The sequence below is a fragment of the Pteronotus mesoamericanus genome, unplaced genomic scaffold (genome assembly GCF_021234165.1).
Source record: "Pteronotus mesoamericanus isolate MK-2021 breed Mesoamerican mustached bat unplaced genomic scaffold, CSHL_Meso_final scaffold_533, whole genome shotgun sequence".
NCBI lineage: Eukaryota > Metazoa > Chordata > Mammalia > Chiroptera > Mormoopidae > Pteronotus > Pteronotus mesoamericanus.
The window spans coordinates 1,801,515-1,815,707 of NW_026555320.1; the positions used below are offsets into that span (position 1 = coordinate 1,801,515).

At 53.4% G+C, this 14,193-nt stretch overlaps 1 protein-coding gene across 1 annotated transcript in view; it reads left to right on the plus strand.

The window, feature by feature from the left end:
• CDCP1 (CUB domain containing protein 1) overlaps nucleotides 1-5,315 on the plus strand; it is a 38,195-nt gene extending 32,880 nt beyond the window's left edge. Inside the window, exons 8-9 of the mRNA XM_054594592.1 lie at nucleotides 2,435-2,522; nucleotides 4,886-5,315. Coding sequence (XP_054450567.1) covers nucleotides 2,435-2,522; nucleotides 4,886-5,315 — 518 coding nt within the window. The remainder of the gene's footprint in view (nucleotides 1-2,434; nucleotides 2,523-4,885) is intronic.
• The last annotated feature ends 8,878 nt before the right edge of the window (nucleotides 5,316-14,193 follow it).

Below are 14,193 nucleotides of genomic sequence, written 5' to 3' on the forward strand. Positions count from 1 at the left end.
GTCACAAACACGGATTTGAGTCCTGGCTGTCCACGTATCCATCAGTTATTATTATATCGGTAGTGCTGCATGACAAAGCACCCCAGGACTCAGTGGCTTAAAAACAGCCATATTAGCTCTGGTGTGGCTCAGTGAATTGAGTGCCAGCCTGTGAACCAAAGGGTTGCTGGTTCGATTCCCAGTCAGGGCACATGCCTGGGTTGCAGGCCAGGTCCCCAGCAGGGGGCACGTGAGAGGTAACCACACATTGATGTTTCTCTCTTTCTCTTCCTCTCTTCTCCTCTTTCTAAAAATAAATAAATAAAACCTTTTAAAAAAAACCCAGCCATTGTTATGGTTCTCCTGTTGGCTGGGATGTTCTGGTCTGAGCTGGGTTTATCACAGTTCATTCACTCATGCGCCTGTGGGCAGCTGCAGATTGGGGGGCTTTGCTGATCTTGGCGAGGGGCACTCTCACATGTCTGGGGCCCAGCCAACATCAGCTGGGATGACGGGGCTTTCTTGGTTCCCCTCTGCATGGTCTCTTATCCTTCAGCCTAGATCCGTTCTCATGCCAGAGGAGAGAAGTCTGAGAGAGGCTGGAGCTGGCATGCAAGGTCTCTTGATGCTTTGGTTAGGAATTCAGGCACCATTTCTTCTACCGCATTCTTTTGGCCAGTCCATAGTCAAGAGGTAGACAAATAGACTCCACCTCTTGATGGGAGGAGCTACAAAATAACATGGGAAAGGATATGGTTTAGGAAAGAGAGAATTAAGGCATTCTTGTAGTCAACCTACCACCATCGTTGATTTTTAATCTCTCTCTGACATAGGGGAAGGCTTTTCCCTTCTCGTCTTCTTCACCTGTAGAGAGTTGACGGTAAAACTGCCTCCTGAAAGTATCAATGGGCCCTGGCCGGGGGCCCTGTTGGTTGGACCACTGTCCTGTACACAAAAAGGTTGCAGGTTCGATCCCCCGTCAGGGTAGATATCTAGGTTGTGGGTTCAATCCCTAGAAGGTCGTGTACGGGAGGCAACCGATTGATGTTTCTCTTTTAATGTTGTTCTTTTTCTGTCTGTCTGTCTCTCTCTAAAATCAGTAAACATATCCTCAGGTGAGGATTAAAAAAAGTATCCTTGGGCATTCGGTGTTGGTGATTAAAATGTGAGGACCTGGAAAGTGAGACAGAGGCCCATGGTCTTGGCCTTTTTATTTAGTTCCGAGACGCACTGGAGTCCACGGGACGCCCTTGGCGGTAGCCTCCGGGCCAAGAGAGGAGTCTGCCCTTATGCTCAGGGTTGCAGGGTCCATGGAAGAGTTCCAGGCAGGGTGTGCGTGCACGGCAGCGCAGCCTGGTGGGGCCGTGCTTGCCCTTTATTCCAAGGCAGTCACAGAGCATCCTAGGCTGTTGGAACCAGAGCGGGCCGTGCAGGTGTTTCCTCCTGGCCTCTTCCCTTTCTGCTGGTCAGAGAGGTGGCATCTCCGCCCACGGCCAGGCAGAGGCTGGTTAGTAACAGGAGAACTGATGGGAACCAAAAGCCACACAGTAAAGGCTCTCCACTCTCAGGTTCCCTCCTGGGTTCTCTGCCTCTCTTATGTTCATTTTCTGTTGTTTATTTCTGCTCCTATTCTCTCTTCATCTCCCCTTTTGTTTTCTTGTGGAACAAGCAAGAAATTCTCCATCCCTGGCTGGTGCAGGGCTTGCTCTCTGATTTATTTTCTCTTTCCTTTTACCACTGTAGGAAAAGAACAGCACAAAATGAAACGACCCTCTCCTTAACGCCTTCTCTTCTGGCTTTTGACTCCCTGCTTTCTCCTGCACCCCTTTCCTCTTCTCTCCTCCTCCACAGGCTGTGGCGACTGGGGGAACACGCCAGTGTAGGCCCAGAGTAGCCTTTGAGTAGATCTGGTAGGTTCCCGGTTTGTTGTAGTTACTGCATGGCCCAGCCAATGACCATTTTGTTTGCTCATAAGTCCCTGGGTCAGGGATTCGGACCAGGCCCAGTGGAGCGCTCGCCTCTGCTCTGAGATCGCCGGAGGCTCGGCCAGATGCGTGGAACAGCGAGTGGTGGCTGGGTGGCTCCCCTGGACCCAGATGTCTGGGGCCTTGATGGTGGCACTCGTCTGGGCTCTTCAGCGTGTTTTCCTCATGGAACCCCACGCAGCAAGCTCGGGCTTCCTCACAACACGGTGGTCTCGGCAGAGTCAGTCTCCGTAACTGGTGGCTGGCCGCCCCCTCAGGCAGAAAGTGCGAGAAGCTGCCGTGCCTCTCCAGGGTTAGGCCCAGAACCTGCAGAGCCTAGAGTCAAGAGGAAAGAGGCTCCCCGGAATGTGAGAGCGGCACGTGGGTGCCGGGAAGGGAGGCACGGGGGCGGGCCTCTCTGGAGACGAGACAGTCACGTTCATCACACACCTCACCCCACACGTCTCTGTCCTTTGTGTCTCTGTTCACAGACCTGACTGTCATCCTCATCGCCGTGGTGGGAGGCGGCGCCTTGCTGCTGTTTGTCCTCGGACTCATCATTTGCTTTGTGAAAAAGAAGTAGGTGGAATTTCTCAAACTGTCTTCAGCTGATCCGGTGCCTCCGTAGATCACAGAGAACTATCATTAATTATGGACCTTTTTTCTTGCTTCCCATTCTCCGCTCCCCCCCCCCCGCCGCCACGAAATTAGTGTGAGATCATATCGCCAGATGTGAGTTATGCGTGGTGGGGGTGGGGGAATCTCATACTTAGTGGGGGTAAAAACCCAAAACTCTAAACTATGTGTGTGGTGACATTTTCGCCTGCAGTTTCTATGCAGCTGCCTCAGCACAGGCCTCTGGGAACCACCTACAGGCCCCTCGTTGGCCTGTGAGCATCGCGGGGGCGGTCCTGGAAGGACAGTGGCCCCATGGGCCGCGGCAGATCAGGACTCAAAACCGGCTCCCTCTGTCGCCTTGAGGCACGAGCGCTACGGCCCCAGCTTGTTCCCTCTGGTTTCTTAAACAGTCTCAGGCGTGTTCATTGGACTTGACACAAGCTCCAGAGGAAGCCAGTTCCGTGGGCAAGAGGAGGGAAGGCCTAGGGAACTGAGCCAGTGCCTCCTCCCGCCCCCTCAGCGTGACAGCTACTGCTTCCTGAAAGGAAGGCGGCGACCTCTGTAGACGGAGTGCACGCTGCTACCGGATTTGACCAGTTCTGCTCATGTTTCTGATTAAAACCAGGAAGGAAGGGCAAATCGGTCTCCCCTAGCATGATTCGATATTCCAAAAAAAATTTTTTTTAAATTAACTGGGACCATGAACAAGCAACTGAAATGCCCGATCAACAGTGGCACTGCCTAGAAATGTCCCCACAGCAGAGGAAGGGCCTGCCCACCGGGGAGACCCAGGGCAAGGCCTCTTCTCTGTGAAATGGGGCGGCCCATAGGTCGCACAGGAGAGAGGGCTTTTCACAAAGCGACATGTCATTACTTCTCCCAGGAAACTTCCTTATTTGGGGTGCACAGTATGCCCCCCAGATCGGAGGCATGGCATTAACCCAGGACCCCAGATTTCTCACCAGGAGGGAACTGGGCAAAAGGAGGGTGCAGCACTTGCCCCCTTCTCTGCACAGCCCCAGTCCTGGCCGCGGGTCCCCAGCCCCGGCCTTGCGGTGGGGGAGGCCGCTGGCCCGCAGCCTTGCATAAGGAAGGCTCATCCGTCCCCATCGTGGTGTGGGAGGGTGGGCGGGTTCTGCAGCAAGCATGGGGGAAGGCAGCAACATTGAACGTGTGTGTTAGGCACGTATTTCTGAGCATCTCCTGGGCACTAGGAGCCGTGCCTGGGGCCAGGGCTACAACCATGCGCCAGACACAGGCTCTTCTTCTACTACCCAGGGGAGGAGGGACTAAAGAGTCAGGCAGGTAAAGCGGCCGTCCCAGGACAGCATGAGGAGAGCTTTGGTGGGGACCAGGAAGGGCAGCCATCACAGGCTCCAGGCTGGAGCCTTGGGAACCCACCATTCTGGCCAGTGTCTCAGTGTGACAAGCTAAATGTACTAGATTTATTTTTATCTCAGAAAAGTACAATTAGTGAGCCGCCAGCCTGCACATTATATGGCCCATTATGTTCTGTGAGATAATGTCCCTCCCTTTGAATCAGCAGACAGCCAAAAAGCCAGCACCCCCCGCTTTTGGTCCATGGAGGTGGAGGGCAAAGCTTTGTTTTTCACAGCGGAGAGTGCCGGTGCCCGTCCACGCCCAAGTACCAGGAACACCACAAACCAAAGGTTAATGGTGTCACTCAGGAGGCACTCCAGCCTGAATTTTGTCTTTTTTTTTTTTCCTCTCTCATTTTGTTTCCCTTGTTGGAAGTTGCTGCTGAAGGGACTGGATCCCCCTGCTAATGCTGGGTTCTGCTGTCCCCAACTCCAGCTTAAAACAAAGAAACAACCTGCCATCCTGAATCTTGTATGTTGTTTAGAATTTAAATGGTCAGATTCTAGAGCTTTTTACCCATCCAAGAGAGGGATGGAGCATTAGCTGTGGGAAAAGTACTGAGCGTGGCAGGTTGGCCCAGGCATTACCGTGCCCGGCGTATCCGGGCTGGGCCACCACCCCTTTCTAGTAGGAAAGAGGGGTTGTCAGATGTCCCCAACATCAAATTCTGTGTGGCTATTGAAGCGAATTCAAGCACAGGTATTGTTAAAAGTACTATCTCTAAACCTCTCTCTATCTCCTGTTTTCACCTTGACAACTAGAGACAGAAGCTGGGCCCTTTTAAATACTCGCTGAGCACAATAGTTCAGGTTCAAATGCCAAGTGATTTGTCGGGGACGTGCGGTCAGAACCTTGAGGGATCTGAGGCCCAGCAGGGATGGACAGTGGGACGTGTCTAAGGTCACTGTCTCCCTGACTTCTGCCTGTTCCCTCTCTCTCGGTAGGAAAAAGAAGAAGAACAAGGGCCCGGCCGTAGGTATCTACAATGGAAACATCAACACCCAGATGCCGATGCAGCCGCAGAAGTTTCCGAAGGTGCAGAAGGACATGGACTCCCACGTGTATGCAGTCATCGAAGACACCATGGTGTACGGGCATCTGCTGCAGGATTCCAACGGGTCCTTCGTCCAGCCCGAGGTGGACACCTATCGGCCCTTCGAGGGCCACGTGGGGGACTGCCCTCCCTCCCCGCCCCCCACATGCTCCAGGGTCCCGACTGTAAAGCTGACCCCTGAGGAGCCATCCCCTGGCTTCAGTCCAGAGTCCGAGAGCGAACCGTACACCTTCTCCCACCCCAGCAAGGGGAACGGAAGCAATGGGAACACAGACATTCCCTTGCTGGACGCCCACGATCCAGAGGGGACGGAGGAATAACTTGGACTCATCCCCAAGACTTTAAATGACGCAGGGCATTGAGACGCCCTGCAGGGTGTCCACCAGCAATCCTAACGGAGAAGAATCCTAGGGAAGGAACAGCAGGAGGTTTTCCTGGACACCACCTACTTCACACTTCCAAGTGGACTCGTTCTGATGATGAGGCGCCGAAAATGATGAGTTCTGGTCTTGGTACAGTTATCACTGCTCACGTCTTTCTAAACTCAGGTTGGGTTGTCAACCAGGCCATCATGAGCGAGAAGTGCGAGTCACCCCGTACAGGGTTGCGGCAAGCCCTGGGTTTGGGTTTGGATCTCTTTGGGGGGCCACACGTTTGCCTCCTACAGCTTCCTTCCACTGCAGAAGAGGCTACAACATGATCCAGCCCGCAGGTGTGCTTTGTTTAGCCGACAGAATCTTTAAAGAATTGATTGCTAACATTTAAAATGATCAAGTGTTTACATCACAATCCAGACCAGAAGATCTGGCCAGGCTGGGGCTCACATTCTCACCCAGCAACAACCAGCTGCATTGAGAAGCCACGCCACCTTCAGCTGGGGCATCTGGTCTACCAACTGCTCACAGTCCCTCCCCTCCCCCCACTCTCCCTGCCACCTCCCACAGGGAGGCTTAGTGTCTGTTGCTGTTGATCAGTTGCCCCGGAGTGTTGCTTTTCTCACAAGGAAATGAAAAGGTTGGGACCCGTATTGCCTATCAAATGAGAAGACAGGCCTCAAGGCTTGGTATGCGCTTCAGGAAGTTTTCTTACACACAGCCCACACCCCTCATTTATTGTAATTACCCACCCAGCTCCTGTGAGTGTTTGTTTGCCTTCTTGGGCCCCGCTTTCACCCGGGAGGAGACAGATTGTGTGATGGCTTGTCAGCACAGTCCAAAGTTCAATATTTCTGTGGCAAAGCCTCCTCTGAAATATAAACGCGTTCATTCAGCTCGGCGAATTCACCTTGGAAACTCACCGTCTGGACTTGTTCGTGGGCTCCTTCGCCTTCATGAAAAGGAGTTTTGCAGTCTCCTCGGGGGTGTATGTTCTAAGGCCCGTGGAACTCTCCCCAGCAGGAAGTTTGTTGTTTTGAGTTTTCATCATCATGCCTTTGGGGCTGCTGGGGCGCCTTCCCTTTCTCCAAGGCTGGCTCCCGCCCGGCGCCCCTGCCTCCTGGCCTCTTCTGAGGGTCACTGGCTGGGCGCTCTGCCTTCTGCCCCGAAGGGTGGCTGGCCATCTTTGGCATGGCTGTCTGTCATCGCACACATCCCCTTTAATGAACGACAAGGGTACCATGGGGTCATTTTCTATTAACCGAGAGCTCAAAACTGCAGGCCGCCTTGCCGTCTTCCCGAGACCTCAGGTGTTCTGAGATGTGCCTCCCGGGAGCAGCCAGCCCGACGTACTCATGGCTCTCGAAAACTCAGACCCCACTTCGGTAAACTGTCTCGGGGTCGCTGGAAACCAGTCAGGCACATTTGTTGAAGCCTCCACACGGGGGCTGTTGCCACCTGGGCTGCCCTCACGCCCACCTGCCACGGCTCTGAGGACCCGCTCAGGCAGACCCCTTCTCCAATGCTGCGGTCACCTTGCATGGGAGGGGCGAGTGCCAAGGAAGAGAAGAGGGGGAAAGCATAGGTCCACGGGGCATAACCTTGGTCACCGGTAGCACACTGGTGTGTGCGGATCTGCAATGCATCACTGGAAATAATTTATTTGTTGTAGATACTTTTTTAGGTACCGTTTTATTTCCTATGCTTTTTAAAATAAACATGTACCAAAAAAAAAAAGGGGGCATCAGGTTGTTTACATGCTTTGGCTGCTTGTCTGTGGTTCAGCTGAGGCCCCAAATTTCTCGGGGGTTCCCTGTGACACTCGCCACATGGGCTCAGCACAGGCTGCCCCCTCTGTGTCCGCGGTGCAGGAGGCTGCGCTGGGGGCTGCCAGCGGGTCATTCAGAGGCCAGAGCGTGTCCTGTTCTTGTTGAGGGGACGTGAACCCCCCTCTGTGTGGCCTCCCCTAGTACCTGGCCCCCACAGAGACCTGCGTATGCCCGTGCCTGACCGCAGCTGAGCTCTAAGCCAGTGCCGGTTGGCAGCCACTGGAACAGAAGCCAAAGGAGGGTGGCGGAGAGGGGAGCTCCGGACGTGCTCGCCATGCACTCGGAGAAGAGAACGGATGTTGCTGCAAAACAAACCACCCCGCATTTGAGCGACTTTAAACAATGGTTATTTCGCTCACAAATCTAAGGTGAGCATGGCACAGCAGAGGTGAGAGCTGAGCCTCCTCGTCACTTGGACCCCTCTAAGGGCTTTTTGGGGCTTCCTCGCAACATGGTGGCTGGGTTCCCAGAGTCAGGAAGTCAGGGCTGCCAGTCTTTAGTCTACGGGTGGTGCGTCAGTCAGAGCCCACCCAGGTTTAAGGGGAGGGAGCAAAGCCCCCACATCCCAATGGGAGAGGGGGTTAGAGAATGTACAGGCATCTTTTATACGGCACAGCAGGGCTGGGCAGGTCAGAGCCCAGTGCCCATGCCCTTGGAGAACACTGACCACGTCCACATCTGGGCCGCATCCCACCTCTGACTGCCCCTTGTCCTGGATCCTGTTCTTGGACCCAAAGCTTCAGTTTTTGGACTTCTGGCCTTTCATCTCTGCACACTGCCCCACGGGGTTCCAACCGTGTCCTCTGTTGTGTGGTGATAACGCTGTAAATCCTAGCTGGACCCTCCCTGGGCGCCTGCCACACATTTCGCTGCCTGGTGGCTTTCTCTGCTCATACATCTCCATTCGCCTCAACCCGATTACTCCAGAGGTAAATCCATCCTCTCATCTCTTGCCCCAAATCTTCTCCCTCTTTCATGTGAGTTCATTTCCGACTCCGCCCCTAATCAGCTGTGTGCCCTTGAGTTAGGTCCTTTGTTTTCAGATGCCTACACAAGATTAAATCTTCCAAGGTGGCTTTCATCTCTAAAAGGCTTTGATGCCTCCAGTCACCCAGGCCCACAATGCAGGACCCAGCCTTTGGCTCATCCCTGTCACTGGCCCCGAGGGCTTTCATTCTCCGACCCACCCTCCCCCCTCCTTACACCACTCATCACGTGACTCCCTTGCGCTGAAATCTGTGCCTCTGAGATGGGTCCCTCAGAACAAAGTCCTTAATCTCCTGCCGAGCTATGGCACCTCCTGTTTACTGCCTGGTGCTCCTTACCTCTCCGGACCTCTCCTGCCACCCAATCCCTGGCCTCAGAGCTCCTTCCCAATGCCACTTCAATCTTCAGGGCTCATCAAGGACACTCCTGCCCGCTTACTTGCTCAGGCCCCAGTTCTGAACAACATCTCATTCAAAAGCTGCGTTCCTTCCCTCCCTGGGAAAATCCTACCAGCACTTCAGAGTCCATCACAAGTCCACTTTCTCCAGAAGCCCTTCAGCCCCACCGAGCTCTGCCTCTAAAGGCCAATGGTCCTTCCAATGTCTAACACTGCACTTCGGGACATGCGTTTCAAGACTTAGAAATTTGAACTTGCAAGTCTTCGCCTAACAAGATAATATTGTTTTGTTACTCAAACAGCTCGGGAGTCCTGGGAGCACGGAGACACTTCTCAATTCAGATTCCGCCTTCTGCAGAAAGGCAGAAGGTGGACACCATGGTTCCTGGGAGTAGTAGCAGGGCTCAGATCTATGAATACAACTTGCTTCTATCTCCATTGTCTGCAGGGCCAACCTGAGCCTCCTGGAAAGAGCGCCACCTGGTGGCGGGCACTTGAGATGGGAGAGCTCTTTACATTTCTCACTGGCTCAGCTGGTGCACACGGTGGAGGTGGTGGCTTCAGGAGGGATGCTGGGGTGAAGATTTACCCTCTCCCGTCTCAGGCTTCCCTGATAGGCCACTGCCTGGGGGACACTTGCTGGCTTGCCGCGAGGGAGGGCGTGGCTGGGGCCCTGGAACCGGGTGCTGAAATTCAAGCCCTAGCTTCCCTGCTGTGGGAACTCAGGCAAGTTCCCGAATGTCTCTATGCCTCAGTTTCTCATCTGTAAAAGGGAGCTCAAAGGATCTGCTTCCCTGTGTTCTTTGTAAAGAATAAAGGAGATTCTGCATTATCTGAGTTGGGATCCCCCAGAGCAGCTCTTCAGAGGTTCCGATGTAAGTAGTTTATTTGGGAGGTGATCTCAGGAAACACCCCTTGAGGAGAGGGACATGAGACAGGAGGGAAAGAGGACAGCAGGAGTGACTTTCCCAGCAAGTGTGCTGCCACCGGGGGCCCGGACTCAGTCTCTTATTTGTTACCTGGCTGGGGTGTTGGAGCTGGGATATTTCTCCACCAATTCCCATCAGCCCCCCAGGCTCTCTTCATTGCTCAGCACTTCCGGCTTATTTGGTGCCTGGGCATCGTGAGCTAAGATAGATTCCGAAATGATGGCATTTGGAAGGTGGGCCAACACGCACAGACGTTGTCAGTGGAGAGGGGCTATGGGTAGGGAAATATCAAAATCTTCCCAAAGTTCTCAGGACAGAGTCGGATGCTAGTAACATCTCAATAAACAGCGTTCCAATCAAACCCACCCGTCCCCTCTCCACCACAGTGCGGCATGGCTGATAAACCAGAAGGAGGTACAGACAGGCTGCGTGCTGCGGGGAGTGCTGGGTGACAACAGCTGTACAGCAGGTGTTTGATGTCCCCCACTTCATAGGTGACAAAGCGTATGCTCCTGCAGTGTGGAGCCTCGTCATGGGCGTCATGGGCGTGGGTCCCCTCACCTCCACGCCTGGGGTGGTCTCCCAGGGGGCAGGGGCTCCTATTCCCGCCTGTGCAGGGATTGTAACGAGTTTTCATCCTCTGCTTGAATTAAGACTCTCTCCCTCTCTCTCTCTCTCTCTCTCTCTCAGCCCAACCATGACTATGCAGAAATTTGTTTCCTTCTGTAAAATGTCAAGGCTGCATCTTTTTTGTCCTGCCCTGGGTGTGGGCACCCCAATGAACTACATCCAAGCCTGAAGCTGCCTCCAAACCCTGAGATGCCTTGGGTGTCTTGGAAGAATAACGGGAGAATTCTCAGTGGCAGGAGAGAGCAAGGAAGTGTTTATTTTTTTCCCCCTGCAAGACCCACACCTGAGAGAGAAGAAAGGGGAACCGGCGGAAGCAGGGAAAGGTCACGTCCCTCTCGCTCATTTCCGGTCCTGCCCCCAAGGATTTTTGGAGCTTGTCTGCCCACGGGGCCTGCTTCAGGTCTGCCCTCCAGGAGCCAGAAGCCAGAGGTCCCATTGCCTCCATCACGGTCGGGAATAGAGGGTCTGCTTAGCTCTCCCTCCTGAAAGTCACAGCCGCAGGTGGCGGTGCCGGTGACCAGGAAAAGAAAACTCCAGGTACCCTCGTTCACACTGGGATAACAAGACAGCAGCCTGGAAGACAGTGGGGTGGGGTGGGGTGGGGCTGCCACGATGGGGCGGGGCCACCACGGAGTGGGCGGGGCTGCCACGGAGTGGGCAGGGCAGCATAGTTTTCACAAGGAGCTGTTTCTGGTTCACTCTACTGGGCAGGGGACAAAATCCATCTTTTATGGCCCCCGTTGAGTTCTCGGTTGGAACAAGGTAAGCCTTTCCTTTATTATTATTATTTTAAAAACAATTTTGTGGGAAAATCTGTATAACGTAAAATTTGCCATTTTAACTATTTTTCTGTGTGCAATTCAGTAGCATTAATTACATTCACAATGTTTGGAAACCATCATTAGTCTCTGTTTCCAAAACTTTTTCATAACCCCAAAGAGAAACCCTATACCCATTAAGGAATAACTCCCATTACCCCCTTCCCCCAACCCCGGTACCCTCTGCTTTCCATCTCTATGAATTTGTGTATTCTACGTACTTCGTGTAAGTGGAATCTTACAATAGCTGTCCTTTTGTGACTGATATTTCACTGAGCATAATGTCTTCAAGGTTCATCCGTGTTGTAGCGTGTGTTAGAATTTCTCTTCAAGACTGAATGACATTCCATTGTGTGTTGTGCTCCATTTTGTTTATCCATGATTCTGTTGATGGATGTTAGTCTCTCTTTTACATCTACACCCAGCTGTTTGATTTAAAAAGAGGAACAGAGAGGGCGCTCAGCTTCCCGACGACACTCTCACAGCACCTGCCTGCCTTGCTCAGGCCGCCGCCGCCGACACCGGTGGTTACTGACACCCTCTGGTAATGCTTCCGCGAGCAGTGATTAATAGTAAGAGTAACTTACACAGGTTTCCCTCAGTTACCCATAAGCATGGATTTAATCTTTTGGTCCTCAGAGGTGGCTGGAATAGGCTGTGTGTTCCATGCGGGCAAGGTCCAGGACTGTTTGATCTTCACTCTGTACCCAGGACTCACCGTGGCCCACTGGGCATAGAGCAATACTTAAGTAAGTATTTCCTGAATATGGAATGAGAGAGCTGGTCTGCAGGACTGGAGGGGATTACTACCTTAGCGTAGTAACCTGACTGGTACTGTTTGCTGAGGATCTGCATGTGCGTGGTACTTCACGGACATCCTCACTCTTCCTCCCAACAGCCCTTCAAGGATAGGTGTCATTATGCCCATTTTACAGACAAGAAAACTGAGGATAAGTATTTAACCCAAGTACGTGGCAGAGCCAGGACTCCAGTTGGAATCTGTGTTCTTGGGAGGGTTTGTCGGGGGGGGGGGAGGGACTGAATTCTTTGGTACGTTATCTTTTAAAATCTTTACAGCAGCCCTGGCTGGACTAGCTCAGTAGACTGAGCACAGAACCAAAGGGTTGCTGGTTTGATTCCCAGTCAGGGCACATGCCTGTGTTGCAGGGGAGATCCCCAGTGGGTGGAGTGCAAGAGGCAACCACACATTGATGTTTCCCTCTCTTTCTCTGTCCCTTCCCCTCTCTCTAAAAATAAATAAATAAAACCTTTAAAAAAAAATAAAATCTTTACAACAATACCTATGGGGAGATACTGTTGCGATTCCTATTTTCAGGCAAGGAAACTGAGACTCAGAGAGTAGCTAGAAAGTGGCAAGACCAGGATTTGAACCTGAACAGTCTGGCCTCATTAGCCTCACCTCTGCTCCACCTGGCTGGCCCCAATCCTCACTCCATTCTGCAGGAAAAATTACCCCATGAGCTGAAATAGCAGACATGACTGGATTTTTGGCTTCGCTCTGAATACAGGGATTCTGCACCTCGTCGGGCTAACGGAGTGAGCTCTGGGGGCTCCCGCAGGGGCGGGTGTGAGTCACAATGAGCCCCGGCTCATCTGAACCCACAAGCACACTAGTCATGGATCTATGTTTAGAAGGGGTTTGGGGAGCTGCGAGATGGAGCCGGGGATTCCCGGAATGACGGGGGTGAGGGAAGGGACATTCTCCACAGGGCTCAGGGAGGCTTTGTGGGAGAGCTTGAGAATCAGTTTGCTGCATCATCATGCCACGGTGCCAGCGCGTCCGGCCACTAGCTCCTGCCTCTGTTGGCCTGCCCTGTTCACTGGGCACACGGGCTCTCGTCTGGTGCTCAAGGTCATGCACACCTGCAAGAGACCTGGTGCCCGCCCTTGGAGGGGGGGGTTGTCAAAAAATATCTCGTGCGGGTGCTGTGAGGATGCATTTGGAGGGCCAGGCTCCTGGCATGTCCTAGGCGCACAGTCCATGCTAATTTCTCCTCTTTCCTACCTTGTGCAGACCTCACCTTAAAGTACGATACCCGATGTTCAGTGACAAAGTCAACAATGTAAACAATTTCTCATTTCTTATTTGCCTCATTGGCCTAAAATAGCTTTATTTCATGGCAGTAGCCATGTGAATAGAGGAATGCAAAAATCATAAGTTTATAGATTATGAGACCCACACAAATAGCCAATTTAGACAATCCAGTGACAATAACCCTTATGACCGCCATTTTCTTATTTGTATCATGTTTCCCCCTCAAGTCACCTAGAAAAAGCAGTGGCCTTGGCCCCTGATTCAGGCTGCCTGGTGAAGAAATACCTGGGGGTGTTTCTCTGTAGTTGTGCCTGAGAGACCTGGGAGGTGGCGAGGGGCCAGGACGTAAGCTGAGGGCCTGGAGCCACCCGGCCTGGCCTGCCCAGCAACCTTGTTCTGCAGCGGAGGAACCCAAGGGTCCAAGGCGAGGGCTTTGCCCCTGGCCACACAGCTCAGGATGGCAAAGGAGGTGCCCTGGTGTCCTGTTTCATGTTATTACCAGTCTGCTGGCAGCCGCAGGGATACTGTTACTGTATCTAATACCAATAATATCAATACTAATACTGTGGGACTTCCCTTCTAATAATGCAGTACTGGGGAGCCAGGACTTTGCACACAGACACAGGACAGGGACTTCTGGCTTTATCAAAGAGGGCCAGCATGACACAGCGCGCTGCATTTCAGTCGGCACAAGGGCAGGACACCCAGAGACGGGCAAAGGCCCGGAGGTCGGCGCGCAGGCCAGATTGGGAGCTTAAAGTTCAGCCCGCACGGTGGAGCTTGGCTCCCCACCCCGCCATCGCCGTTCCTGGGAATGGGTCTCAAGAGCAACGCGAGGTCTGCGGTGACTGCAGTGGGGCCCCGCCCAGATTCCCTCCGCAGGCTGCCGACCGCCCCCCAGCTGCTGTGAGCGTGGGCGCCCACAGTCTCGCAGCTGCTGCTCCTCTGGAGAACTGGGCGCGGTGAAGGGGAGCTGCCAGGGAGGCTGAACAGCCCCCAGCACCACAATCTTGCCCCGTGGCTGAAATGGGAAGACAAAAGGCCAGCCCTTTCCCTTCCGGTGGGGCAACGTTGAGGTGTAATTCCTGCTCCAGGGTGCGCCCCGCCCCGCCCCCACCTGCCGCAATAATCCCTTGTATGAGTCCCTCCATCCCAGGCTCTGCTTCTAGGGAACCCAA